Source organism: Heliangelus exortis, chromosome Z (genome assembly GCF_036169615.1).
Source record: "Heliangelus exortis chromosome Z, bHelExo1.hap1, whole genome shotgun sequence".
Lineage (NCBI taxonomy): Eukaryota > Metazoa > Chordata > Aves > Apodiformes > Trochilidae > Heliangelus > Heliangelus exortis.
Window position 1 is genome coordinate 40,876,690 of NC_092454.1, and position 27,250 is coordinate 40,903,939.

At 39.2% G+C, this 27,250-nt stretch overlaps 1 protein-coding gene across 1 annotated transcript in view; it reads right to left on the reverse strand.

Moving 5' to 3' along the window:
• Positions 1-20,569: 20,569 nt before the first annotated feature.
• SH3GL2 (SH3 domain containing GRB2 like 2, endophilin A1) overlaps positions 20,570-27,250 on the reverse strand; it is a 92,451-nt gene continuing 85,770 nt past the window's right edge. The window contains exons 8-9 of the mRNA XM_071730940.1: positions 24,621-24,751; positions 20,570-22,054 (exon numbers count right to left, since the gene is read on the reverse strand). Of these exons, the coding sequence (XP_071587041.1) occupies positions 21,855-22,054; positions 24,621-24,751 (331 nt within the window). The 3' untranslated portion in view covers positions 20,570-21,854. The remainder of the gene's footprint in view (positions 22,055-24,620; positions 24,752-27,250) is intronic.

Consider the following 27,250-nt stretch of genomic DNA (forward strand, 5'->3'; position numbering starts at 1 on the left):
CAACATACATGACAACTGTATGATTTATTATTGCTGCTTTCCTGTCTTATAAAAATACCTATTGATACAGTTGTGAGAGGGTTTTGCAGTACTCTCCTTCTGGCCTTTCAAAAGGATGCTCCTATTGACCAGAACATGGTGATTACCTTGTCAGCTGTCTGCAGTTATCATTTCCCAATAACATTATCTCATTATTTCTAGTATCTGTTTACATGATTACACACTTCCACTAATACATGTTATTCTGTGCCACTGTTATCGCTGTCAACAGAAGCAATTAACATCTTCTGGTCTATGCTAGGAAAAGCTCACTCCCTTGGTTGTTAGACATTTGCCTAGCAAACAAAAAAGAATGAGAAAAAAACAATCAAAAAGTAATTCAAGATGGAAACGCAAGGTTAGCTTTCACTCAGGTTTTCCAGTCAGTTTGATGGTAGAACTTGATTGGGTAAAGTTTGGAGATTAGGCTCTGGTCTCTTCTCTCCCACCAGAGAGCTGGTAGTAAAGTCAAAGCCCAGAATGAAGTTCTAGTTCCACATCGGAACCTCTGCTGTCTCTCTGGAAAGTTTTTGGAGTTCAAGTAATGGAGAAGCAACTGTATAAGAACATGTAAAAGTTTCTTAGACTTTCATGTTCACCCAGTGGAACCTGACCTGACTGTTAGGTGTGATACAAAAGTGTTGCGTTGTTCAAAGCTAATATCAAATATTTATTATAATATTTCATACTTATTATATAGTTATTTAATTGAATCATAGAATCAGAAAATTATTTTGGTTAGAAAAGGTCTATAAGATCAACAAGGCCAACTCTTAACTTAGTACTAGACCTCAGCACTGTGTCTACATGACTACTAAATACCTCCAGTAGTGGTGACTCCATTACTACCCTGAGCAGTCTGTTCTGGTCCATGACAACCCTTTCAGTGAATTAATTTTTTTCCAACATTCAATCCAAACCTCTGCTGGCACAACTTGAGGCCATTTTTTCTTGTCTTATCATTTATAACTTGGCAGAAGAGACCAACACCACCTTGCTACAACCCCCTTTCATGTAGCTGTAGAGAGCAAGAAGGTCTTGCCCTCAGCCTACTTCAGACTAAACAACCCCAGTTTTATCAGCTGCTCCTCATAAGAGTTGTGCTCCAGACCCTTCACCAGCTTTGTTGCTTTTCTTTGAACATGCTCCAGCACCCCAGTGTCCTTCTTGTAGTGAGGGCCCCAAAACAGAACATAGTATTTGAGGTGTGTCCTCGCCAGTGTTTAGCACAAAGGAACAATCATTTCCCTAGTCCTGCTGGCCAGTCATAGAAATATCTGATGTAGGCCAGGATGCTGCTGTCCTTCTTGGCAACTTGGCCACATTTCTGGCTCATGTTCAGCCAGCTGTAAACCAACAACCCCAGGTCCTTTTCCACAGGGCATCTTTCTATCCATTTTTCCCCAAGCATTGTGAGGGGTTGTTGTGACCTAAGTGACATAGCTCTGAGCCTATATAATAATCAAAGTACCAGCTTTTATGCAGATATTCCTTCTGTAGTTCTAAGTAAATTCTTAGGTTCAAATACACACCCTGGGTGTCATTTCATCTTAATCTGATGAAGGGGTCAGGACAGTCCAAGAGGGTCATCATCTTGAATGTACCCTCAAAGGGAAACCCAGGTCTGAGAACTCAGATCACAGGACGTAACAGATGATCCAGTCCCTTCATCACTTTTGTGGCCCTTCACCGGACTCTCTACAGTACATAGAAGTCTGTCTTAAGGATCCTAGATCTGGATGTAGGAGTCTTGATGTCGTTTCGTCAGTGCTAAGCAAATGTCAAGGATCACTTCCTTCAAGCTGCTGACAGTATTTTGTCTAATATAGCCCAGGATGGCAATTGTTTCATTTCATCAAGGACACACTGCTGGCTTATGGTCAAGTTGTTGTCCACCAGGACCCCAAAATCCTTTTCTTCCAAGCTAGTTTCCAACTGTGTGGCCCCCAGCATATAGTAGTGCCTGGGGCTTTTCCTGCTCAGGTGCCATACTGTGCACATCTCATTGTTTAAATTCATAAAGCTCCTGTCAGCCCATTTCTCCTGCCTGCCAATATCCATCTGGATGACTGTATAAGCCTCTGGTGTATCTTCAACTTTTCCCAGTTTTGTGCACCCTTGCAGAGGGCACACTTTTTCCCATCATTCAGATCATTAATGTTGATATGAAACAGAATACAGCACTGACCCCTGGACACACTGCTAGCTACTAGCCTAAAATACTCTTTGCAAGTTTAGGACAGGAAGGTGATTGAAGACAGTCATTATGGGTAAATTCTGCCTGACCAACTTAGTTGGCTGCCCATTATGGAGTGACTACATCAGTGGACAAGGGAAGATTTACAGGTGTTGTCTATCTGGATTTCTGTAAGGCCTTCTTTAAGGTCCCCCACAACCTCCTTCTCTATATATTGAGGAGATTTGAATTCGATGGAGGGACTGTTTGGTGGATAAGGTCTTGGCTGGATGGTTACATCCAGAGAGTAGTGGTAAATGGCTCAATGTCTGCACAGAAATCAGTGACGAGTGGTGTCCCTCAGGGATCTGTAATAGAATCAGTACTGTTTAATACCTCCATCAGTGACATAGACAGTGGGTTTGAGTCCCCAAGATGAGTGGTGCAGTTGACACATTCGAGGGGTGGGAAGCCATTCAGAGGATCCTGGACAAGCTTGAGAAGTGGGCCCATGGGAAACTCATGAGGTTCAGATGCAAGGACCTGCACATGGGTTGGGGCAATTCTTGGTAGCAATATAGGCTGGGGAATAAAGGAATTGAGAGCAGCTTTGAGGGGAAGAACTTGGGAGCACTGATGGATGAGAAGCTAGACAGGAGCAGGCAGTGTATCCTATGGTACATCAAAAGAAACACAGGCAGCACATCAAAGGAAGTGATTCTGCCCCTCTACTTTGCTTTGGTGATTACCACACCTGGAGTACTGTATCCAGCTCTGGAGTCCTTAGCACATGAAAGACATGAATATGTTGGAGAGGGTCCTGATAGATGAAGATGATCAGAGGAATGGAATACCTCTGCTGTGAGAACAGGATGCATTGGAGTTGTTTAGCCTGAAGACAAGAGGAGTCCCGTTTTTAGTACTTATATTTGTCTTATAAGAAAGATGAGGACAGACTTTTGATCAGGATCCATTGCAATAGGTCAAGGTGTAATGGTTTTAAACTAAAAGAAGGTAGAATTAAATTGGATACAAGGAAGAGATTTTTTATGATGAGGGTGGTAGGTGCCCCATCCCTGAAAACATTTAAGGTCAGGCTGAGTGTGACTCTGGGCAACCTGTTCTAACTGAAGATATTCCTTTTCATCGTAAGGGGGATGGACTAGAGGACTTATAAAGGTCCCTTACAACCCAAATTATTCTATGGTTATAACAACACATAAACTGTCAGTTAGAAAATTCCCTCTAGTCTTCCTATTAAAGCCTTTTTTTCACACACAAGACCCCTTAGTAGAATGATTAATAATAAACAGTTTTTTTTCCCAAGGATCCCATTTCCAGCATGAAACTTCCTGTTTCTAGTGACATTTGAAAACATTCCTAAGTTACCTAATGCGATTTTATTTGATTTCTAATTAAACCAACCAATGCTAGACAACAAATTTTTGCTGATTTCTTGAGTAGCCTCTTAAGACTGATTCTTTTATATTTCTATGCAAAAGAATTTAGTTGGCTCCCCAGTTTTTGTTGTCTTTGCTCTTTATTATGTGGCATACTTGTGTTTGGATGCAAATAATTTTTGCGGACAGTGAAAATTCTGTATTTGTGACAACATTTTGTTGCCATAGCAACTAATACAGTGTTGCAAATCTAGCATTATTATAACTTACAGTGCTGGATCAAATTGGAGGATGCTATAAACTGGAAAAGAACAAAATTCTTGAAGTACAGTAATAGGTGAACAGGGGAAGAACTCTTTCAGGAAATTATTGGCAAAGTCGTACATATATTTCTCTTTGAAGTTTAAAGTTTTGTTAGGTCCTATGTCTCTTGTTTTACAGACATTATCCCAAGGTGCAAAGTTCTAATGATTTATAAGAAGACAGAATCTAAACCAAGACAAAGAAAAACTAAAAACTGAAAATTAGAAAGAGGTTGGAAAGGAGGCGAGCAGTTGAATACCCACTGGCCATTCTTTATACAAAAACTTTTCCTATAAAAATAATCTCTTTCAGAAGCTGTTAGCTTGACCATCTATTTGTGTTGAAAATTAATAAGAATCTTTGATGAATCCTTTGTGAATCAACCCAGAATGTAATACCTAAGGGGCAGAAGCTTGGCAAGAAGCACTGTAGGCTATCTAAGCCATTTCCAGACAAAACAGATAGTGAATCCTAAGGCATATTACTGTACTGTAAATTTTTTATCCTTGCCCATCCAGGAGTTAAAGTTTTGTGCTCTGAAAAGGAAAAATGGATGCATTATGAATTCTGAAGGGTTTTGAGCAGCTGGACTCTAGCAGTGTGTCTGTAGAGCCCAGGGATCTAGAATTCATGCCATGCTTGGGCACCTATGGTCTGATGGGAGTACAAATGTGCACCTGAAGAAATGTGCATATCATAGAGGGATGATACACTTGCAGTTGTTAGATGAGTGAAAGAGAGCTGTATGTGAAAAATGTAGAAGAGCCAGAGTGAAAGAGTGCTGGAATTGAAAACATTTAAAATTTGTTATATTTGAGGGAAGAACATAGGAATCCAAAAATAGAGGGATAGAATAAAACACTTCATTTGCAGAGGATATGGAGGGAAAACAGAAACAGAGCTTATTAACTTATTTGCTGTCTTTACAGTAAATAACTAACATCATTTTCTGAATTATTGTTTTCAAATCCTCAAGAGAACTTGCCAGGTAGGGTATTCCTAACAACTATAAGAAACAGAGTTTTCTGTAAATAAACAAAAAGCTGCTTGTGTTTTGCTTGTAGTACAGAACAAACTGAGGAGAATCCTCTATTGATCCATATATTAAGATTATATCCCATTGTTAACAAAATATCTGGTAAACATGCTACTGAATTTCCAAAAGAAAGCTGTACCCTATCATGTGCTCTGCAGTCCATATTCAATCCTAAAATTATTACAGCTTGTTGAGATTTTTTTCTAACTGTTACTAGCCAGAATTAATGGAATGTGTTAACATCTAGGAATTCATTCTAAAAGCATTTCCTGTTTTTTCAAAATATGTATGCAAAGTCATACCAACCAATAATCAATTGTGCCCTAGTGATTTCTGAAAAAGAAATTCATATATACTTAGACACATACAAAAAGCATGGGAAGTAGCTATACTACCATGATATTTGCCTTAAATATTTTTCAAGTTGCACTGTTGTGCACAGAGTACACATTTTGCTGAGTTTCACAGAGTGATTCACATAAAATCTGAGTAGAAATCATGAATACTGCACCTCATAAATTATCAAATAATTGGACCAAATAGAAAAGCAATGCTCAGTACTTCGCAGCAGTGAACTGTGCTAGAATCATTAAGATAAAAAGACACTGATTTTATTTTAAAAGAAAATTAAAACCTAAAAATACCATAAAGTCTGGATTTTTCCTACTTACTATCCATGCTGTTGAATAAGCATTCTGATTTCAAGATGCATAGAATACACGAGAAAACTTAAAAGTCATCCAGAAAGCTAGAAAATAAATAAAGTTTGAATAATTAGATAACAGATACTGTAACGTAGGCTCTAGCACAGAGTTTGGTGCAGCCACTCAGTCAAAGAAAAGATTCTGGACATATGTTCCATTCTCAGCTCTCTCAGTGTCTCTTTACCTCCTAACATCATGACTCAAATTTGCTTTTTCATGAGCTACTTTTGAGAGGCTCTGTGTTCAGTGTATTAACAACAGGTAAACAGAATTCCACAACAGGACGTTTCTCAAAACAAATGAAAGAGTGAAGCAACCAGTTGAACACTTCCAAATACAAACATCACCAAGATTCTTCTCAGTTTGTCTGGGTGGTATGGAACACTTTTGACACTGAAGAGATAAGCAGAAAGGCAAAGACTTACTGCTTTTGCATTAAAACCAGCCCACAGATTATTTGTTAAAAGATTTGTTCTCATCATCTATCAGCTTGTCTTGTTTAGCTAAAAGCCTGTATGGCCCATATATGACATACTTTATCCATTTATGCTATCTGAATAAGTTGTTTGACGTATTTCAAAGGTTGCTCAATTATTAATATACTTTTCCTGTACAAGGAATTAATTTCTTTTCCTGTTTACATCAAAAAAGATGCTAGAACAATGCAGCTTCTTTTGTAAATTGAAAATATGCAGGGAATCCAGAGGTGTGCTAATAATGCTTGACATAAGGAATGTTTTCAATAACCCAAAATAGAAAAGATAAAGCACTTGTATGCCAAGTAGGCAGAGATTTAAAATGTGATAACACTTCTATTGCACTGTGCAATTCTAGCGTGCAGTTACAAGTACACGAAGACCGTAGATGAACAATATACAAGTCTAGCTGAGGAAAAAGAATTTATTAAAAGCTTTTGAATCACCTTTAGAGGATATAATTTGCCTTTTTCTTTCTTTATTATGGAAACATATATATTATACTAAACTAAAATGGACGAAATCAGATAAATTTTCAGTGCAGAGACTATGCAGGTGAAATACTGAAGAGTTTGACTATATAATGCCAAATTTAATTATTTACCTAGCTGTCCATGATAGATACCTGTGTTGTATTTTCTTTTAAGATACACAAGAGTGAATCTTCAGTTTCAAAGAACACCTGTAAAGACCAATTATGAGTGAGGACCAACTGGTTGTTTTTTTCCAAAGAAAAAAATGTCTAAATACAAGTATTTTTGAAAATTAGCCTTCATTGTTCCAGGTTTTTTTCTTATTTCAATTACAACAAAGTTCTTAAACTCACCTAGCTGATCAAGGGAAGGCAATGAAAGAAATATTTCTGGATTTCAGGAAGGCTTTTGATGCTGTCTTTCACATTATCCTCCTGGAGAAAATGTCCAGCTTCCAGCTGGACAATCATGCTATGAAATGGTTGGCCAACTGGCTCACAGGTCCAGCACAAAGAGCAACAGTGAATGGGCTAATATCAGGCTGGTGACTGGTCACTGGTGGGGTCCCACAGGAATCCATCCTTGGCCCGGACCTCTTCAACATCTTCATCAATTACTTGGATGCAGGACTGGAAGGGATTTTAAACAAGTTTGTGGATGACACATAATTGGGAGGCGTGGTCAAGTCCTTTGAGTGCAGAGAGGCCCTGCAGAGAGACCTTGACAGGGGAGAGAGCTGGGCAGTCACCAACCACATGAAGTTTAACAAGAGCAAGTGACAAATTCTGCACCTAGGATGGGGCAACCCTGTTGGCAAGTACAGAATGGGGAATGAGTGGCTGGAGAGCAGAGTGGCACAGAGGGACTTTGGGATCCTGTTTGATGGCAAACTGAATATGAGCCAGCAATGGGCCCTGGCAGCCAGGAGGGCCAACCATGTTCTGGGGTGCATCAAGCAGCTTCACCAGCCAGTCAAGGGAGGTGACTGTCCCACTCTGCTCTGCACTAGTATGGCCTCACCATGAGTACTGTGTGCAGTTTTGGTCACCATAGTATAGAAAAGACATCAAGCTATTGGAGAGTATCTAAAGGAGGGCAACAAGGTTGGTGAAGTTTCTGGAAGGGATGATTTATGAGGACTTGATGATCCTGATGGGTCCCTTTCAAATTGGTGTATTCTATGATAGCAACTCATTCAGCATCCTTTTAAGAATTAAGAGAAGAATTTGAAAGGAACCTGGAATGGTGGATCACTTAAAACTTTCTTCCTATATTCCAAAGCAAAACTTCTTATTAATAATGTATCAGTGCTGTTTAATCAGTGGAAAGCCGTTGCTGAAATCTTGTTCTTCTTATTACCTACCTCTTTGTCTTTGATGGCATCTTAATTTCTTGTTCTACTCTCCAATTCCCTTGGTTTCTTCACTATCGACTTATAGTCTTTCAGACTGGTAGGGGCCATTAAGCACATAGACAAATTTATTTGAGAATTTAATTCAATTACCAGTTAGTAACTACATCTATAAACCATTCTACTCTGTCAAGCTTAGCAAGGACCTTCATGTTCCTGCTTGATACCAGTCAGCCAGGAATTTCTTATTAGCTTTTCCTATCATCAGAGTTACTCACCAGACTCCTAGCCTTCAGCATCCCTTTCTGTCTTCTTCGGTGTATAGACACCCCACTAGCTGCATCCAGTATGCAAGGACTGCTGGCCCCAAGGATATCAGCTGCACAGGGTTAGCTGTTGCTATGCATTGCCATTGCAAGACACTTCTGTGTTCCCTTAGTGCACTGGAAGAGCAGCATCTGAAGCTTTCCTATACAGTTCAGCCATTACAGAACTTAGTACTGGAGATCTTTAAAAGCTAGTCTGAATAAGATATTATAGAAAATTTACAGAAAAACTACTCAGGCCAAGATTAACTTGGAATTATGTAGAATTTACCTATAGCTGATAGGGACTGATATACAAAGTTACTGTAGAACTTGCACCATACCGGGCATAGTGTTAAAATCCAATACAGATTTTTTTTTTCTATTTCTATATCTAAAACTGGGAAATAAACTAATGTGACTAATTTCTTAGGCATAAAACCAACATAGTTGAAAGATAAAAAAGATTCACATGGCCTGTGGCAGCGTACCACCAAGTGCAGGCAGGAGTTACGAAATTTTACAAAATGTTCAGTAAACAAGGACAAAGGCCAAGTGCAAAACAGTTGCAGAGACTACTCTGATACGTAGCCAGAACAGGTGAAAAAAAAAAGTAATTATTTTCAGTTTCTGATGAAACGTGATCACATCCTCAGGATTTACTGTGAATACACAAGAGACATGTGATTTCAGGAAAACTGAAAGTAAGAAGAATAATCTTGATAATAGAGATTCAGAAGTTCCTATTAGCTTTATCAAAACTACATTCTTCAGAAAAAAACCTCCTCAACAAGTAGGTGTACAACCTCTACATAAACAAAAGTTATCCTCTATATAAAATAAGAGTCTGTTGCTTCAATCTGTAAGCTGGAAAACTAGTGTAGAGGCAAAAGACGTGGTGCAAGTTCTACAGTAATTTTTCATATCAAAGCAGCTATAGATACCATGTTACATAACGCTCCATTTATCTTCATCTTGGCCTAAGAAGTCTCCTTGTAGCTTGGTGACATCTGTGAACTAGAGAAATACTCAAGAGCTGATCAGAAATTGTTTACCAGAGAACATTTTTGTCAGAAAAAGATGTTATGACTTTTTACAGGGAAATTGTTACCAGTAGGCATTTTGTTACAATAGCAACTCAAAGTACAATATTTGAAGAGAATAAAAGTAAAAACTTTCAATTATTTCTTCTAAGCTAGAAATATTCCCATTTTTTTCCATAATTTTTTCATAATTTTTTTTGTTCCACATGCTTTTTATTCTACTGAAACCTGAGTAAGCATGAGATATAAAATGTACAATAGCAAATAGCAGTCATTTTATTTCAGAGCCTACACTTTTAAAAGAGACAGTAGTTTATCAAATCTTTTCACTCTCTATATTGGGTCAAAAATGAGAACTTACAAAAAATATTCTATGTTGAGACATTTGCAAGAAACATTTTAAGTAAGTAAAATAAGGGAAAATCATAATTCTTCACAAAAGGGGAAAAATATTTTGAAGCAAGATAACTTCAATTTATTGATAATAATATAATTTCATGAGGGGAAAAGGAACACCAGATCACATGATATGGGTGGGTTGAGTTTATTAAGTGGACCAAAAGAGTGGGATAAGCTGTGTCAGGTCAAGGACTACGCACACAGGTCACACGCAGACACAGGCACAGACACAAACACAGAGCTAATGTATATAGTTTTTGCATGATTCCTCACTGTTCCCTTGACAGAAAGCTCAGGCTGCACAAAAATTGACTTTCCCAGCTGCTCCAAAGAAGGCTCTGCCTAAGGGTTTGCCATGCAATGTTTCTCTGCTTCTACGTTGGAGCCAGGAGTTCCCATACTAGTTTTCCCAAATTCTGTTGCTGGAGAAGTTTGTAGACAGGTGCTGTCTGAAACTGATATATGATGATATCACATTAGGCCTTTCCAGCAGTTTCGTGTTGTGTTCTGCTGGCATTTTCTGATCCATGGTGTGCACTAGGGCTCATCTCATTCAGTTCTTGCTTGCTTGTCAGCCATGGCTAATTATGCTTAGATACTTACTTCTGATCAAGGCAACAGCTGTGGTACTCCTGCAGGAAATAAAATATATTTCTGAGATAAAAATAGTAAATTAAGTATTTGTAAATTAATGGAAGTTTGAACATTATATGAATTTTTTTTTTTTTTGCTTTCAGCCATCAAAAGATATTTTTCTGTCTGTACTGTCCAGAAATTTTTGAAATCCATCACAACACAGAATATCCATATAGTTTGGATCTGGGACTGCATAGTCCTTGGAAATCCTATGTTTTGTAATCCTGATGGGTTCAACTGCAAATAATTCCTTAGGTTTTCAGGAACTAAGGACTAGCTGAGGCAACTGCTGTCATTAATATTGGTTTGAAGGACTCAGGAGTAAAGACATCAAAGCATGGTTGCTCTAAGGAATTTTTCAGAGCTCACCATCAAAACATTTGTACTTTGCACATTTCAGATACTTCAAAGGAATGCGTTAGCACAGTTGTGCCTGCATCATAATTTGTAAATCTTTCCTACAACAGTGATGTACAGGTGGAAGCAGAAACCTGTATCCATGGAGCTCTAACCCCAATATACATGAGCTCTATCCTCACTTTTCTTCTCTTTCCATTTTTTTTTTTTTTTTTTTTTTTTGTATTTCAAAGAGGCCAAAAAACCTCAGCCTCCTTTTGTCTGAATCTCTTGTTTTCTTTTTAACTTACTCTTAAGGGGCAAGAGGATAGCTAAGGATGACAAAAAAGTCTCAGAAAAAGGTGTTTCTGTTCCCTGCTGGCAATAAATTCATTTTACAAAGAACTGGTGTTGCTGATAACATCAGCCCAGATCTTTCACAGTGACATGCAGAGCACACATAGCAATAATTTGCTTTCATTGCTCTTGTACCTTTGGCAACCCGAGTTCTCTCTGCCTTGTCTTCACCAAGCCCATAATTTACTAAGACTCGGATTATTGTCATCTTTACACACACACTCTGTCATTTCACACATGTACACAACATTGTTATTCTTACAATCTTCTTTTGAGAGTGTTTTTAAGTTTTCATATGAAGAATATTTGTTTCAGCACTTTCAGAAAGGCACCTTCAGCTTAGCTGTTTACCAATACTAATAACTTTCAGAATGTCACTGGAGGACACATCTTTAATCCTGAAACCACTTTTTGATCCTTATGCTCATATATACCTACTACAGTCAAACTATAAGTAAAATCTTAGATATTGGTAGTTCCCACATCTCCCCTTATTTCTAATACATTTTTAGAAAACAAAAGAAAATATTTTAAATTACTCTAAACTAGGCACTGAGACAACTACTTCAATAAAAATTTTGGAAAAAGCAGGTCTTGATCACTTATGCCTCAAAGTCTCAAATGTAAACTCGATATAATAAATAGATTTTGTTACAAGAACGAACTTCAATTAATATACATGAATCTTTGGGGGGGGGGGTCATATTAAAGGTGCAATTGACTGTCAAAGCATTCCTTGTCTAATACATTCTTTGAGGTAGTTTGGCCAAAAGAAAGAATAAATCTTGTTCCATCCAAAGGCTGAGAGATATATTTCATTATTAATAATTTGTGTCTGAATGAACAATTTCAGAAGATACTCTGGTTAAATTTTTATTTTATTTTGTGTTTCCTGAAGGTAGGCATCGGAAATTTTATTATTACACAAGGGAGAAAAAAGAAAAAGCTACATGTAAGCATGTGTGTGCCTGATTGAAATTATAAAGCTTTGTGCTGGAAAGATCTGTAGCTAGGAGACAACTAAAAATAACGCTATTCAGGACAGATGAGTGATGTAAGAATGTAGGTCCTATTCAACTGTTTTACTGGACTTTTCAACCCATAGATGTCTTTTATTAACCCATTCTGAAGATCCCCAAGAAAAAGAAGTTGCTTATATTATGAAATATGGTACACGAAAGTAGGTAGGTGAGCTTTAGTAATTTACGCAGCTTGGGCTTTTGGGTTGTTTGGGTTTTTTTAAAACGCTAATATTCAGGTGTGAGCGACATTGAAAGAGCAGGTTTTTACAATTAGCTTTGCACAACGGCCATTATCTATAGGAATCTATAGCTTTGGTAACAGTATCCTTTAAAACTTTGAATTTCATAAAGAAATCACATCTATTAAAAAGTTAGTATTAAAATTAAGTGCCAGGGTGCCCTCTACTGGCTCATAGTATTTACATCAAACAGTACCAAACTTCAAATATTTCTAACCCTACAGGAGCCATGCTCCAAAATCTAAGAGAAGATTTCCAGCTGCATTCAATCTGAAACATGCTGGACTTGTTAAAAACAGATCTGGGTCCTTCCCACGTCTTGAAAAGGTGGTGGCAGCATATGCTGTATGTAGCCTGCAGAAACTGACTGGCTTCTCCCGTGGCTGCTGACTGCATGGGAGAGCAAACCACATTAGTGCATCTCAGTAATGAGGATCCAACATTATGCATCATCAGATGGGAAAATAAATAAAAAAATAAATAAATAAAATCATTACAGAGCATGCAAATGGAAACAAAGCGTGAGTTTTTACATTTTCTACAGCTCATTGGAGCCTACAGGTTCAGCAGGGATTGTGAAATTCCTGCTGCTTCACAGACCTTCCCTGATACATTTCCTCACAGGTGATATGAAAAAAGTGGTCTTTGACCTGTGGTAAGTTTAGGACCAAGATTGATAGTTGCACACAACCATGAGGGAGTTCTTCACCTCAGACACCAAGCAGGAAGTTTCTTGGGCAAACTGGAAATACTTGCTCAGAGGTGGCAGTAGATGACTGATGACTTTCAGCTGGTGGACAGGAGAAACATTTTAACACCTCTGTGCTTGCAGTTTTGCCTCTCTGTGGTCTCTGGAAGTGTGCACGCAGTGCTACAAGGCAGATCAGCAGAATTGTTTCTTCAGACCTCTTCATGCTGCAATATTGCAGAGAATAGCAGGAAGTGAGAGCTTTTCTATGTTTCTAGTAAATTTTGGAATACCACAAACTTCCTTTGGACATAAAAAGATTAAAATTATAAAACAAAACAAAACATGAGATTATGTAATACTTTTTCAGGGTGAGAGAAAGAACAGAAAAAGAACCAATGGGGCAGGTTGCAGTTACTTGCAGTTACTTGCAGTTACCAAGCCCTTTGACATGGTAGTGTGGAGGAGCACATCTACAGCTAATTTAACAGACTAATGAAGTGCTGAAGACGTGACCCCAGATATCTACCTATAAAGCTGCAGCACATTAACAGCTGAAGTTTCCAACCATCATCCCAATATTACATGGGAGATACCGTCATCTTAATTGTTTGCAGATCAGCTGAAGGTTGGAATCTTAGTGCTTAATGAATATCCTTAAGCAGTCAAAAGTAAAATTTTGGCCTTGAGTAAAAGCAGAAATTTTAATTTGGTTGGGTTAATACCATAGTTATACTGAGCAGATTTTTCCTCATGTCTACAGTGTAGACTGTGAGAGGTTTAAGCACACCGCTACATATTGCCAACAGCTCTGTGAAAATTTGAATTATTATCAGCCCTAGTATACAGTTGGAGAATTGAAGCTAAATTCACTGTCCAGATTCTGGCAACGATTCTCTTCTAGCACTGGAAATCAAATCTATGCTGAGTCCCATCCTAGGACCTTAAACAGATCTGGAAATAGGCATGATTTGACCCTGGAGACATGAGACTCTGCTAGACTTCCAGTCCACAGTAAATAGTAACCACATGATGCTCCAAAGCAAAAGCATGGAACAATTTTGGGGAGAAGGAATGTTGTGAGGACATGGTGAAATGATCAGTAACACTCTGTGACTCTGGAAGCTTCCCTATTTTAAACAGGTATCTCAGCCTTACACACAACTTTGCGTAGCAGCTGCTGCTCTTTTGTAGAGGACCTTGTGAGTCTAAGTTATTTTCTGGTAATCTCCCAGGTTTTTATCCTCCTGCTCAAAAGTGCTAAAATGATGGTATAAACAGCCTAGTTGCTTTCTATTTGCCTTCTACCTGCAATTCATTCTGCTCTTCGAAGCGCAGGCTTTAAAGCATCCACTTACAGGATTTGAAGAAGCTGATTTCCTGCCCTAGCACTGCTCTTTCCTTCACCTCACTCACGGCACAGAAACTGGGCACAACTTTGGATCAGGTGATTACTGCAGGACTGATGAAGCTCATGCATCTGCAGTTTGTTTTCAACACAGCCAGCTCCATGAGCTGATGTCTATCATCCGTACTACATCTCTTGCAGGTGGTTCAAGTTTGCATTGCTAAGAAACGACTTTGGCATGATGCATGAGGACTGTCAGAGGCTATGTCCTCTCATGATGAAGAAGTAAAGTAAGCTTGCAAGGATTTCTATTTATGACTCTGTTTTTCTCATCATGTCAATATTTGCTTTAGAAGCAGCTCTGATCACATTTCACTTAAAGGCTAAAATCAGAGAGATTCCAAGAATACAAGTAGCACCTCTATAAGAATAGAAGATAAAATTACTTCCTTTTTTTCCTCACTGATGTTTTCTCACATATTCTGATGTTGTCTCTTGATGTTTTCATTATTTATTTCCCAGCTCCACCTGAAAAGTCAGCAATAGAAGAGGATAGTTCAGGGTTTAAAGCCTTCTACTGACAGACTGAGCATCCTTTCTGCCTCTCCTAAAGTTCTCTTCCCCATCACGCAGCTCCATACACAGGTTGAAACCTTAGACACATGATACTTTCCACATTTAAACAGGCATTTCTGGATTTCGTCATGTGCTCATGATCTCTGGATCCAGAGGTCCAGGCAGATAAGGATATCAAGTGTTTGACTCTGACCGCCCAGCTAGAGTTAGGATTATACTTTTTGCTGATGGGTTTTAAAGATCAAATCACGCAGCAAATCTTGACATAAATTGAGAAAATAAAACTGCATATTGGACTGAGTTCTGCCTGAAGTGTTGGCAGAGGATTTTTTTAAGGTGAACAGCTGCAAAGGGTCACAGATGAGTTTTGCCAAGGCTTCAGTGCTTCCAGGTAAGAAACACAGACACTCCAGGAACTTGACAAACAAAACCTGTAATGACCACTGGCAACTCACTGGGCACTTGTGAGAAACCAAATCTTAGACATAGGCACTCATAATGCATATTAGTATTTGAAACTTATACAAGGTGTTTGCAGAATTCTTCTTATGCAATTGACTCTTTGGAATGCTGCAAGATATGTATTATCACTTCCACCATTAGATGCCTCGGTGCCCCTCCTGTATTGTCAACCATTATAGCTATAACTGTGACAGAGTCATACCTAAGTCTCCATCACACTACACGTGGCATACAAGCTTTGGAGGAAGCCACTACAGCAAACACTGGCTTGCAGATACACAAGTAGTCTGATGCATAGCATATATCAACAAACTTGTGTAGTGCTGTGACTTCACTATTTTCAGTGGGAAGTAAGGATGTTCTGCCTCTGCAAAAAAATGTTTGGGGACTCTACAGCTCTGGCTTGCATATGTTCAAGACGTAACTGGACAAGGCCCTGAGCAGCATGATCTAAAGATACCTCATCTAAGAATCCAGAGGGACCTTGACAGGCTCAAGAAGTGGGCTCATGCTAACTTCATGAAGTTCAACAAGGCCAAGTGCAAGGTTTTACACCTAGGTTGAGGCAATCCCATGCATAAAAGAGGTTGGGAGAACATAGGATTGAGGACATTCCTGAGGAGAAGGACATGGGGGTGGTGATGGACCATGAACCATCAATGTGCACTTGCAGACCAGACAGCCAACCATGTTCTAGGTTGCACCTAAAGAAGCAAAGACAATAAGTCAAGGTGCTCTTTTGAGACCCCACTTGGAGTACTGTGTCCAGTTCTGGAGTCTTCAACATAAGAGGGATAGAGAGCTCCTTGAATATGTTCAGAGGAGAGCCACTAAAATGATCAGAGGGTTGTAGCACCTCCCTTATGAAGACAGACTGAGGAAGTTGGGGTTGTTCAGTCTGGAGAAAAGGAGATTCCAAGGTGACCTTATAATGACTTTCTCAATTCTGAAGAGGGCCTACAGGAAAGCTGGGGGAGGGCTTTTTACATGGGTGTGTAGCACAAGGACAAGAGGAAATGGTTTCAAACTTGAAGAAGGTAGATTTAAGTTAGACATTAGGAAAAAATTGTTTCCTGTGAGGGTAGCAAGATGCTGGCACAGGTTTTCCAAGGAAGTTGTGGCTGCCTCGTTCCTGGAAGTGTTCAAGACCAGGCTGGATGGGGCCTTGAGCAACCTGGTCTAGTGGAAGGTGTCCCTGCCCACAAAGGGTGTCGGAACTAGGTGATCTTTAAGGTCCCTTCCAACCCAAACCATTCTATGATTCCATGAAGAAGGAAGCTGGACTAGACTCCACAGGTGACTCACAAAATCAGATTTTTCACTGGTTCTATGAAAATTTGTTTCACCAGCTAACATGAAAATAGGTGGCAGACTTAAAGCATTCAATACTTAAGACTCCACTTATTGTTTAAGAATCTGAATGTTTTAGGAGATTACAGGCAAGTCTTACAGAAATATATACAATTTATTATTTTGAGAGTCCTGTGGTTTAACATTCTCTGTGGTTTAGCATCCTCACAGACAAACTGACAATGGACAGTGAGCAGTGAGGAAACTGAAACCTGGCTGAAGAACAAGGCCCAAAAGGGTGTGTTGATCAGCACCAGCTAAAGACAAATTATAAATGTTGTACACCAGAGTTTGATAGTGGGTCCAATCTTGTTCACCTGCTTCACTAACGTGAGTTCAGAGGAGGGCCAAGAAAATGTTCCGAGTCCTGGAATGTCTCTCCTGCAAAGAGTGCTGGATAATGTTGGGGTTGTTCTGTCTGGAGAGAAGGCTCAAAGAAACCTTATTTCAGCTTTTCAGTATATAAAGGGGGCTTATAAGAAAGACAGACGTTTTAGCAAGGACGGTAGTGACAGTACAAAAGGTAACTGAAAGAGGGTAGATATGACTTGAACATAAGAAAGAAACTGTTTTACAGTGAGGATGCTGAGACACTGAAAGATTGTCCAGAGAAGCTGTGGATGTCTCACTAATGGAAGTGTTCGAACTCAAGTTCTTGTTCCTGTTTGGGGGTTGGTACTAGATTATATTTAAAGGTTCCTTCCAACTCAAACTCCTCTGTGACGCTATGATTCTATGATTAACAGTCTAGATTAGGCAGAGTACACCCTCCATAACTTTGCAGATTACAGGAAACAGGGAGGAGAGCCTGAAACAGAAGATGGTGCTAACTTTACAGGGACCTGGATGGGCTGGAGAAACAGGCTGACAGGAACTCCATGAATTTCAAAAAAGGGAAATGTTTCTCCCCAGAGGAGAAACGTTAGACAGTGTGAAGGTCCCATGTCACAACAGAGGTCCACATGTGAGACAAGAGAGTTTGTGCATTATCCTGAATTTTGGTCTAGGCATTAGATGTGTACATGGTTTCAGACCAAAGGATATAGTCTTTGTGGAGCAGGAAGGAGCACAGATGCTAGGGTGCAGCTAACAGAAGTCCATGGAGCCTAGTGTTGGTGCTCACAGCAGCAAGGAGTACTGGGAAACAGCTGTGATGTCCAAGAATAACCAGAGTCCATGGATGTGCAGACCCACAAGGCCTGAGAAAAGGGTCACTATTTGGAGTCACATCTTCTCTTTGAACCAGTTCTTCAAGTCATCAGCAAACGTCTTGCCACTCTGGTGTGGGAGGAGACAAAATGACTACAGAAATCATTAGAAAATCCAGTAAAACAGCTCCCTTGGTGATGTGACCTATGGCTTCAGGACCTCATTGCCCACGCAGTGCTCTGAGGAAAGAAAGTGCCAGAGGTCAGTGACTTCTGTGCTACAGGAAAGTGATCGAGTAAATTGCTGAATCCTCCAGTTTCAGCCAGTGACCCCAGGAAGCACAAGTGTGACACTGGGAAAGCAGATCTTGTCAGAGCTATGCAGCCTCTCCTGGGGCCTTCTGGTTCATAGACTAGCAAATCACTGGAGTTTAAGCTCCTTTTTCTTTCCCTGCATTTTTAGTGCTCCTTTTCTACTTCAGGTTTCACCACAGGTAGAGAGATGAAAAGGCACAAGCCCGGAGCACTGGGCAAGTTAGTGCAAATGGAATGAGGCTGGCTGCCAGAAGAGGGCTCAAGCTGCAGAGACTTTAGCTTGTCCAGTGTCTGCCCTAGCAACATCTGAAAGTGTTCCCTTTGAGTCCTGGGCGTGCCAGGGCTTTCCAGACCCACTGGCTCTAGGGTGGAATGACAAAAGCTGCTTCTTCTTTGTACTTCTGCCCTGTGCTTTATCTCCAAGGAGATGAATGAGTAATGGTTGAAGGTGGAAGAGGGTAGATTTAGATTAGATGCTAGGAATAAATGCTTTAGTGTGAGGGTGATGAGACACTGGAACAGGCTACCCAGGGAAGTTGTGGGTGCCTCATTCTGGAAGTGTTCAGGCCAGGCTGAACACTTGGTCTATTGGAAAATGTCCCTGCCCTTGAAGAGGGTTGCAACTCAATAGTCTTTAAGGTCCCTTCTAATCCAAAACATTGTATGAATCTCTTTGCTTCTAGAAGGGAAAAGTCACAGAGCTCTGCAGGCAAAGCTTTGAGCTTCTAAGATGTAACAGCAAGCAGCTTCTTGCTTTCTTCCAATCCCTAAACCACACTCTTCTTCCTAGCACAGAAATTTTAGATGCAAGCTTTTGTCACCTCTGGTAGTAACTGTCTTGGACAAGTCATGTTTTTCTTTTACCACCTGAGGAATAAAGCATTCTTCAGGGATTACCTGTACAAGACAGAGAACAGAGCAATACAGAACTGCCAGGAATTGTGCAAAATGTCCACACCAGGCCCTTGTCACCAAGTGATGGTCTGCAACACACTGCTTGGCTATTTTGTGGATTCCTTCTGTCTGTACCTGCTGAAAGACACAACATTTCCCTACACCTTAAAATTACATCCTCTAAGCAGGCTGGGACAGCTCAATTCCAATTATTCCTTTGCTCAAAATCATGCTAATTATCTCTAAGACAGTTGCTCTATGTTTGCATGCCCTTCACAAACACTAAAAACCAGTGAACTGACAAAAGAGGGCTATGCCACAAATGTTGTGTCAGATCAACACTTGTGAATTCTAGACCTTGGTTTGGTTTTGTTTTATTGTTTGTCTTTTAAATAGTGAGGCTTGGAAGAAAGCTTTAAAGGCCATCTTGTCTGACTCCCCTCGCAATGAGTCAGGACATATTCAGCTGGATCACGTTGCTCAAAGCCCCATCCAACCTGACCTTGAGCTAAACTTTGAGTAAGACTCCATCTATGTCAGACTCTGTTTTGTTCTACTCAGTCATTCTCTGTCAAAGGGGGTAGGGATATCCCTTAGACAGGCCTGTGGGGTTATGTGACAAGGCACTGGCAGTGGGGGGGCTGCAGGGCAGCTGTGAGAGGCTAGAGCTGCCCTGTGCTGGACAGAGAAGAGTGAGAAACAGCAGAGGGAACAAAAAGGTCAAAGATTTCCCACTCCTGAAATACGGGAAATCTGTGACGAGGAAGGAGCAGCAGGGAAGAGCTGTTAGGAACCGATCATGAACCTACCTTTCCATATCCCCCCTACTTTGCCCATGGGGAGGAGTCAGGAGTGAAAGAGAGATTTAAACTTAGGAAATCAGAAGGGAAAGGTACTATTTTAACGTTTGTCTTTTTTGTTCCTCACTGCACAAATCTGCTTTAAGTAACGATAAATTAGTTGCTCCAAATCAGCTCCGTTTTCCTTTTGACAGTAACCAATAAGCAATCTCTCTTGTCTTCATCTCAGCCCAGGAGCTTCATTATCCTCCTGCTGAGGAGGAAAACTGAGTGAGCACCTGGGTGCATGTTTGGCTTTTTGCCAAGGCTAAGCCATCACAGTATGTCTACAACAAATAATATAAAATGAAATAAAATTCTGTGTTGTTTGAAAGAAAAAATAGATCATAAGGTACCATATCTTTTAAGCTTTACTGTGTGCTTGTTCACACCAGTGTTCCTTCATGACAACCTGTATCCACAAGACTGAAGGTTGGTCATCATGGTATTAATTTCATGTGCTCAGGGTTCAGTTTATCCTACTTATGAGGGCCACTATACACATGAGTTTTAGTTGACTGAAGCAATATGACAATGACCAAAAAAAAAGTGGTTTTCACATTTGGAGGAAATCAGGAATAAACTTTCTGAAATATAGTCCTTGTTAGTTGAAATTAGCACAAGAGATATGAAAGCAACAAATAATCCACAACATTGTTCTAGGTATTCTCTCAGCATTTATTTGAAATATCAATACTTTCCATGATACGGTTTATACATTAAGCAGTAGGGAATTATCTTCATTTCGCATAATCCAGTACTGAAGTGGCACATTCGAAGCAGCACATTACACTTCTGAAAGAGTCTGTACATTTTAGATAAATAGAACTCTGGATAACTAAACTAACAGAACTTCTGCAACTGTTACCAAAAGAATGCCAAGAAGCTAGGCACAGCACTGTACACACAAAGTGCAGGAAGGAGGAGTACAAGAAAACCAACCAAACATACTGAAAATGTTTTTGCATATACAGCCACATATCATTGCTCAACACAAAAATAAAACAAGTTTCATTTAGTCCTCATTGAGGGCAGAATATGCACAAATGATGTTCTAAGAACACATGGTAGACAGAAACAAATGAAGTGAAGACTGTGTTTGGTTGGTTATTGTATTCCTTAGTGAATAACTTTACAAAGGATATCTGGTGCTCAAGCAGCATGATTTTGTGCCAAGACTTGACAAGAAACAGTTACAAATGCCAGTTTTATTCCCCATCTTGCCCTCTTACTGGCATTTTGGTGAGCATGCACAAAGTTCCTGAAGGGCAAATTCAGGTGGTTTGTGGTCCAAGGTTTTTACTATAGGAATCCCCATTTTATGGTTTATAGTTTACCTATGGATGGAAATAGGCCTCTTAGCAATATATAAGAATATAAAAACAAGCAGAGAACAGCAGAACACACAGTACAGTGGTTCACTTTCTGAGAAACCAGAGGGCCCATATTTACACCATCTCTGTGAGATCAGTAAGCCAGTTTGGTTGAAAGATACAATTCTGGTTAGTCAATGTTAGACCATGTGAACTGTATCATTAGGAAGGGAATGATAGAATGACAAGAACTTTTCCCTCCTATTACAGAGAACTAAGACTGAAAAGAAATACGGTGGTGATAGGCATTATCTTCCCAAAACCACCTTCACTTTCTGCTACTTTTCTGAAACCACCTGGCTTTGCTTGCCATCACCTTCCCAGCTCCACCTTAGTAATGGCTCTGGTTACCACCAGGCCAGCATGGCCAATAAACTAATCAACACTGCTGGTTCAGAAGATACCACACATCACCACCTCATAGTATGACAACACATAAACCAAAGATGCTCAGTGGGAATCAACTCTAACCACTGCCGTTTGCATTTGTAAGGTGTAAGAAGCAGCATTTTGAAAGCAGTGGTACTGACACAACTACCTGGGTCAGAGGTGGTGCATCAGCCAATCTAATGGGGTAATGGAACTAGAATATCAACATAATTGATGGGGAAGAAACCTGATTGGCCATGAAGCATTCCCTCGTACCAATTTTCATCAATCTGGTTAGTGAGGGTAATGATATCACCCTCTTTAAAGCCCAGCTCCCCTTCGTTTTCTGGTTCAAAGTCATACAGAGCTCGGCAGCACGGCTGATCCATGTGAACACCTATGGAGAAGAAACACAAAGAAACAATGTGTTTTAAGGAGTTAAAGAATCTTTTTTACCTTTGCACTTGCTACAGATTTTGCTGTTTCTGTCGCTCCTTGTGCCGATGACAGATTTCTTATAGCATCTAAATTTGGACTGCTAGAAGACAGCTTCAGCTTTTGGCTTTTTGGCAGCCTTCAGTTTCTTGTGACTGCTAGTAAATGTCTGAGAATTCTAAAAGAACCAAGTCACAGTCAAGCCCACACCTAAAAGCATGGCTTCAACTAGTTTGGAACCTAATTTTTTTTTTTTTTTAATAGAACACAAATAATAAAGTAGAAGTCCTAATGTATTTTCAGCTTTACTGGCAGAGACATGCTTTGTCTATTTACCTCAGTAGTGCACGGGGCAGCTTAATACAACAGTGAAGATATAACAATGTAAATATGCTCCTAATCCTCTGAATTTTAATATGAGGTTTCCAAAGACCTTTTATCCCCATTCCTACAAAAGACTTGATTGCAGGGCCACAAGCATAGATTCAGAACAAGTTTGGAAGTAAAAGTTTTTTTAATACACTAGCTCATGAACATCTGACCATAGACCCTTTAGAATGCCTAATGGATATTATTATAAGTCATTAGTTAGTTAAGAATTTCATGAGTTATATGAAATTAATAAACATTCCTCCCATCCCCCATGTACCACCCAGTTCTTCTTTCTTCAAGTCTCTATAGCTTTGAGCTTGCCAAAAGTAAAACTGTTATTCGTCAAATTAATTGGGAATTAGGAGCACTAAACTGTTAAGGATTCTTATATCCCTGACTTTACACAGTCAAAGCTCATGCACTTCAAGTAGTCAGAAAAAACTCGACACATACCACTCCACCAGACTGACACTTCTATGAATATGTATTTCAGCTTTTTCATGTATACTGATTTCAGCATAAAAAAGTTTCAGATTCAAACTTATTGCACATTCATTTTAAACACTCATTACGGCTCAAAGACCTATGATAGAGAAACTTCAGAAGAACAATATTCAATATCTATGGATATCAACAGCAAGTTGTTTTCAAATACTCAATTTAATTTATTAGTATCTGTAGGGAAACCTTCCTTAACATCTTTAGATACTGTTCAAAATTCTTTAGATACTGTATTTCGCTTTGTTTGTCATGATGACTATTTTGCTGATAACAGTAAGCATTACAAGGCATGGTTGTTAACCTCATTTCTTCCACATGAAATTTAGAGGACTTAGCAAATCTAATGACCATAGAAAATCAGAGTTTTGAACAAACCAAACATACATTAAAGAATTTTCAAAGAAGTAATTTCTCTGAAAGTTGTAAACTCTTTAAAAGAACAAACCAACAATTGAAGAAAATGCTAAATACTGCTCTCTGAAGACAAAAACCATTAATGATGAAGAGACACAGTAACCTCAGTCTGCACTGCCTTAGCACAGACAAGTATTCATGACACTAAGGAAAAGACATGAAAAGAAAATGAGGAGCTTTAGTATGCAAGACTCGAGCCATGCTTGAGCAATCTACATTGTATCCCCCTCTTAGCTAGCACAGTGAGATTTCTAGGAGTTTGCAAGATCATGCAAGGCGATATCCCACTGCAGGTGCCAAATGGAGACACTGTTGCTGCCTGTATCTGGGAGAACAACAAACATTCCTATCAGGATGTAATGGGAAGGTAGGAACGATATCCTGATTAAAGAGGTAGTGAAAAAAATAGAGTCTTGTAAGGTGGAGTGTACGAGCAGTTGTCCCTGACATAAACTGGAATAACCGAGCTTCGGGTCTGGAGGGAGACCCTGAGCCCTCACCATAACATGGGATAACAGACCATTACTGTGAGAACAAATAATAAGGCTTTCTAAGTATGTGCTGCTGCCAATTGGACGAAGAAAATAACTCAGATAGCTTTGTTTTTCTTTTTAGTGACTTTTACTTTGAGGCTCTTTGTGTTGTAATACATGGTTTTTAAAAGCAGGATGAGGTTATGGACGTTTTAGGGGGGAGCAGTTCAGGGTTCTACATTTTCATGGAAATCTTCCAGTTCTTAGTTTTCTAAATGCTTGTTTAGTATAAGTCTATATTTTAAGCTCAATTTAGTACAACAGCCTCTCTTCTTCTAGAACTAGTGAAGTTTTTGACACAAATACACATTTAAAGCAGTGGGTGATTTGTCCCTGTCTCCAGTCTGGTGATGTGAGCATTTAACAACATTTTGAACTTCTAGGACTAGTGAAATTTTTGACACAAATACACATTTAAAGCAGTGGGTGATTTGTCCCTGTCTCCAGTCTGGTGATGTGAGCATTTAACAACATTTTGAACTTCTAGGACTAGTGAAATTTTTGACACAAATACACATTTAAAGCAGTGGGTGATTTGTCCCTGTCTCCAGTTTGGTGATGTGAATATTTAACAACATTTTGAACACCTTTCTCTCATTTTACTTCACTATGGAAGGAATAATTTCTAAAACGAAGCATGGAACTTGTGCATTGTAACAAAACTTCAGACAGCATTGTTTTTTCTCCTCACACTGCTCCTGCCATTACCTGATGGTTTGGGTGTGGTGGCGTGGGATATTCCTCCATTGTGCTGAGTATTGTCACCAGTTGTGAAATCCAGACTCATACGGGGCTTGGGCTGGTATTCCCTCCTGGGCTGAGATGATGCTTCTTTTATTCTGTCAAAGTGTGAAGTTAAATGTCAGGAGTTAGTTTTCTGTTAACAGATGAGATGTACAAAACAGCTCTATTTCCACCTCTGAAGTTCCTGCTCACTGCTCTCCTAGACTAAACAAGTTTTCACATTTGAATAAATTTTTTGTTTTTCACATTAGTTTAAAAGTTACCAAAACACACTAGCTGTGACTACATGGTAAGTTTGTTAATTTTTCTTTCCCTCTAGGAACCTACAATTTTGTCTGTCTTCCTTTTGTCTAACAGTACCGAAGAGTTTCTAATTGAGAAAAACTGATTAGCAATGCTTACAGAAGGGCTGTAGAAATATTTCTGCCCCCTTTCAGCATGACCTTTGCTTCTATCCTTGGCAAGCCTTGAGTATTCAGTTAGTCAATGCCAACTCCTGTCATTTGGTGAGAAGACTCTGAGGAAATGCACTGAATTCAGTTGCACTTAGTTAATTTTTAAATTGGAATACCCGTTTCATAAAGGCACACAATTCCAGTTTCCCTGACTCTCAAAGAAAATATTATGCATAATTCATTTCAGCTTAGTCCTTTAATGGAGAAATATATAATTTTTAGGAGAGGAACATTTTCAGATTCCAGGGTAAAATCCAGTGAAGGCATGATGACAGGATCAGAGCAGCTTAGACAGAACAACTGCCGCATAGGTTTCTAATACTGCATATGAAGGAATACTTGAGTCAGAATCTCTGTATTTCAAGGACAGGTAAGTTTCTTTAACCTTCTCTAGATCTGCTCCAGACTTCCTGTTAATAGCACAGTCTGATTTTATCTGTTGAAAATATCAGCACCTAACCAAACCAGTTTCAGTACTGGAAACAAGGGTTCGCAGCAATTTTATTCAGCTCCCAGAGACTGCTTGTCTTCTTGATAAACAAAACCAATCATGTTAAAAAAATAATTTAATGAAGTTGTCAAAATAAACTTAAATAAAAGGCTTTGCTGTGTTTCATTCCTTAACATAAATTACTTTTTGAAAGCAGTGAAGTTTTGAGGAAATGCTTAAGCAAGTCCTATTACATTAATACTTTGTGAAACAAATACCATTTTTTACTGATTGTGAGCAAGAAAGAGCTGGTTCTATTGACTTGTCAAAAATTACCCAAAAGCTCAGCATGAGCCATGCTTCTTAAGAAAAGAAACATCTCCAAGGAAACCGTTCTCACTTCTCAGTTGCTCTGTCACGATACTGTCTTCAAAACTGTAACCTCCTTTTGCATGATGAAGAAGAGAGTTTAAAAGGAAAAGATTTGCTAACCTTCCAGACATTACAACTTTCAGTGCAAGTTACCCAGTATTTGCCAAGTTTCTAACACCCCAGTTTCTGGAATCATGGTATGTTAAGGAAGCTTATGCTTGCCATTAATGTGTAGAAGAAGAAAAATGAAAATTCTTGAACTTACAGTTCCCAAAGAAAGTTTTGAAGCTTAATCTAAAGGGCCCAGAAAGAAGATTTGATTGTGTTTTTAAATTTTTCATGGTTTTTGCTGTCTCAGATTTTTAAAAAATTCTTATGATGGTATATTAAACAGGACAGTGTTAGCAGTTAGAAGATATTGCCCATGCCAAACAACAGCAAGAACAAGTTCTATTCCCATCTTTTGAAAAGCATTTAGAAAAGAGGCAGTATGTACTGTAGACATCACTGTGAGTGAAGAGTAACAAATTTTCTTACAATAAAAGTAAAGTATTATTTATTTTCTGGTCCATATGGTCAAAAATATAAACCTAAAACCCAGTGCCATGCATTCTTTGCTTCCTGCATTTCAGCAGCAGGAAAAGACTATTAGCTCAGATAGCACCACCTCTATATCCCTGCTTTTCTCTGGCATGAGCATATCACACTGCTCATGTGGTGCAAAGGATAATTTACTCACCAGATCCTTTACCATTAGGGATAAACAGTAAGTTTACATAAATGATTTACCTCAGCTGATCTGTAATAGCAGTCTGATGCAAGGTTCTCGAAAAGCTAAAATCATTCAGAGCTGAAACTTAAAGCAAAGATACTGACTGTCTAGCAGGAGATCCAAATGGGCAAAGGATTATCTGAACTGATACAGGAAGAGAAAGCTTTTGCAGAAAGAGGTATATTCACTTTATGGCATAACTTACAGATGACAGGATAACCATCCTCTTTCTGAGAAATTTTTAACTCGTCTGTAAAGTAAATGAATTGCAATATTCATTTGGAAGTGCTGAAAATCACTGTTAGCTATTTGCACAGTAATGTACACTCTGTCCTGAGACAGCCTGATGGGCAGCCTACCTACAAGTGCTGCTCCTAATCACAAGGAAATTTTAAATCTTAGAACTGGATGCAGCTTACAGACTCTGTGCTCTGAGAAAATAAACACTGATAGACCTAGTAGTACCAGAAACTAGATCTAAACCAGTGATATCATAAAACAGCAAAGAATTATTAAAAAGATGCCATCACACAGTAAATTAACATTATCTGCTCTTGGCAATTAT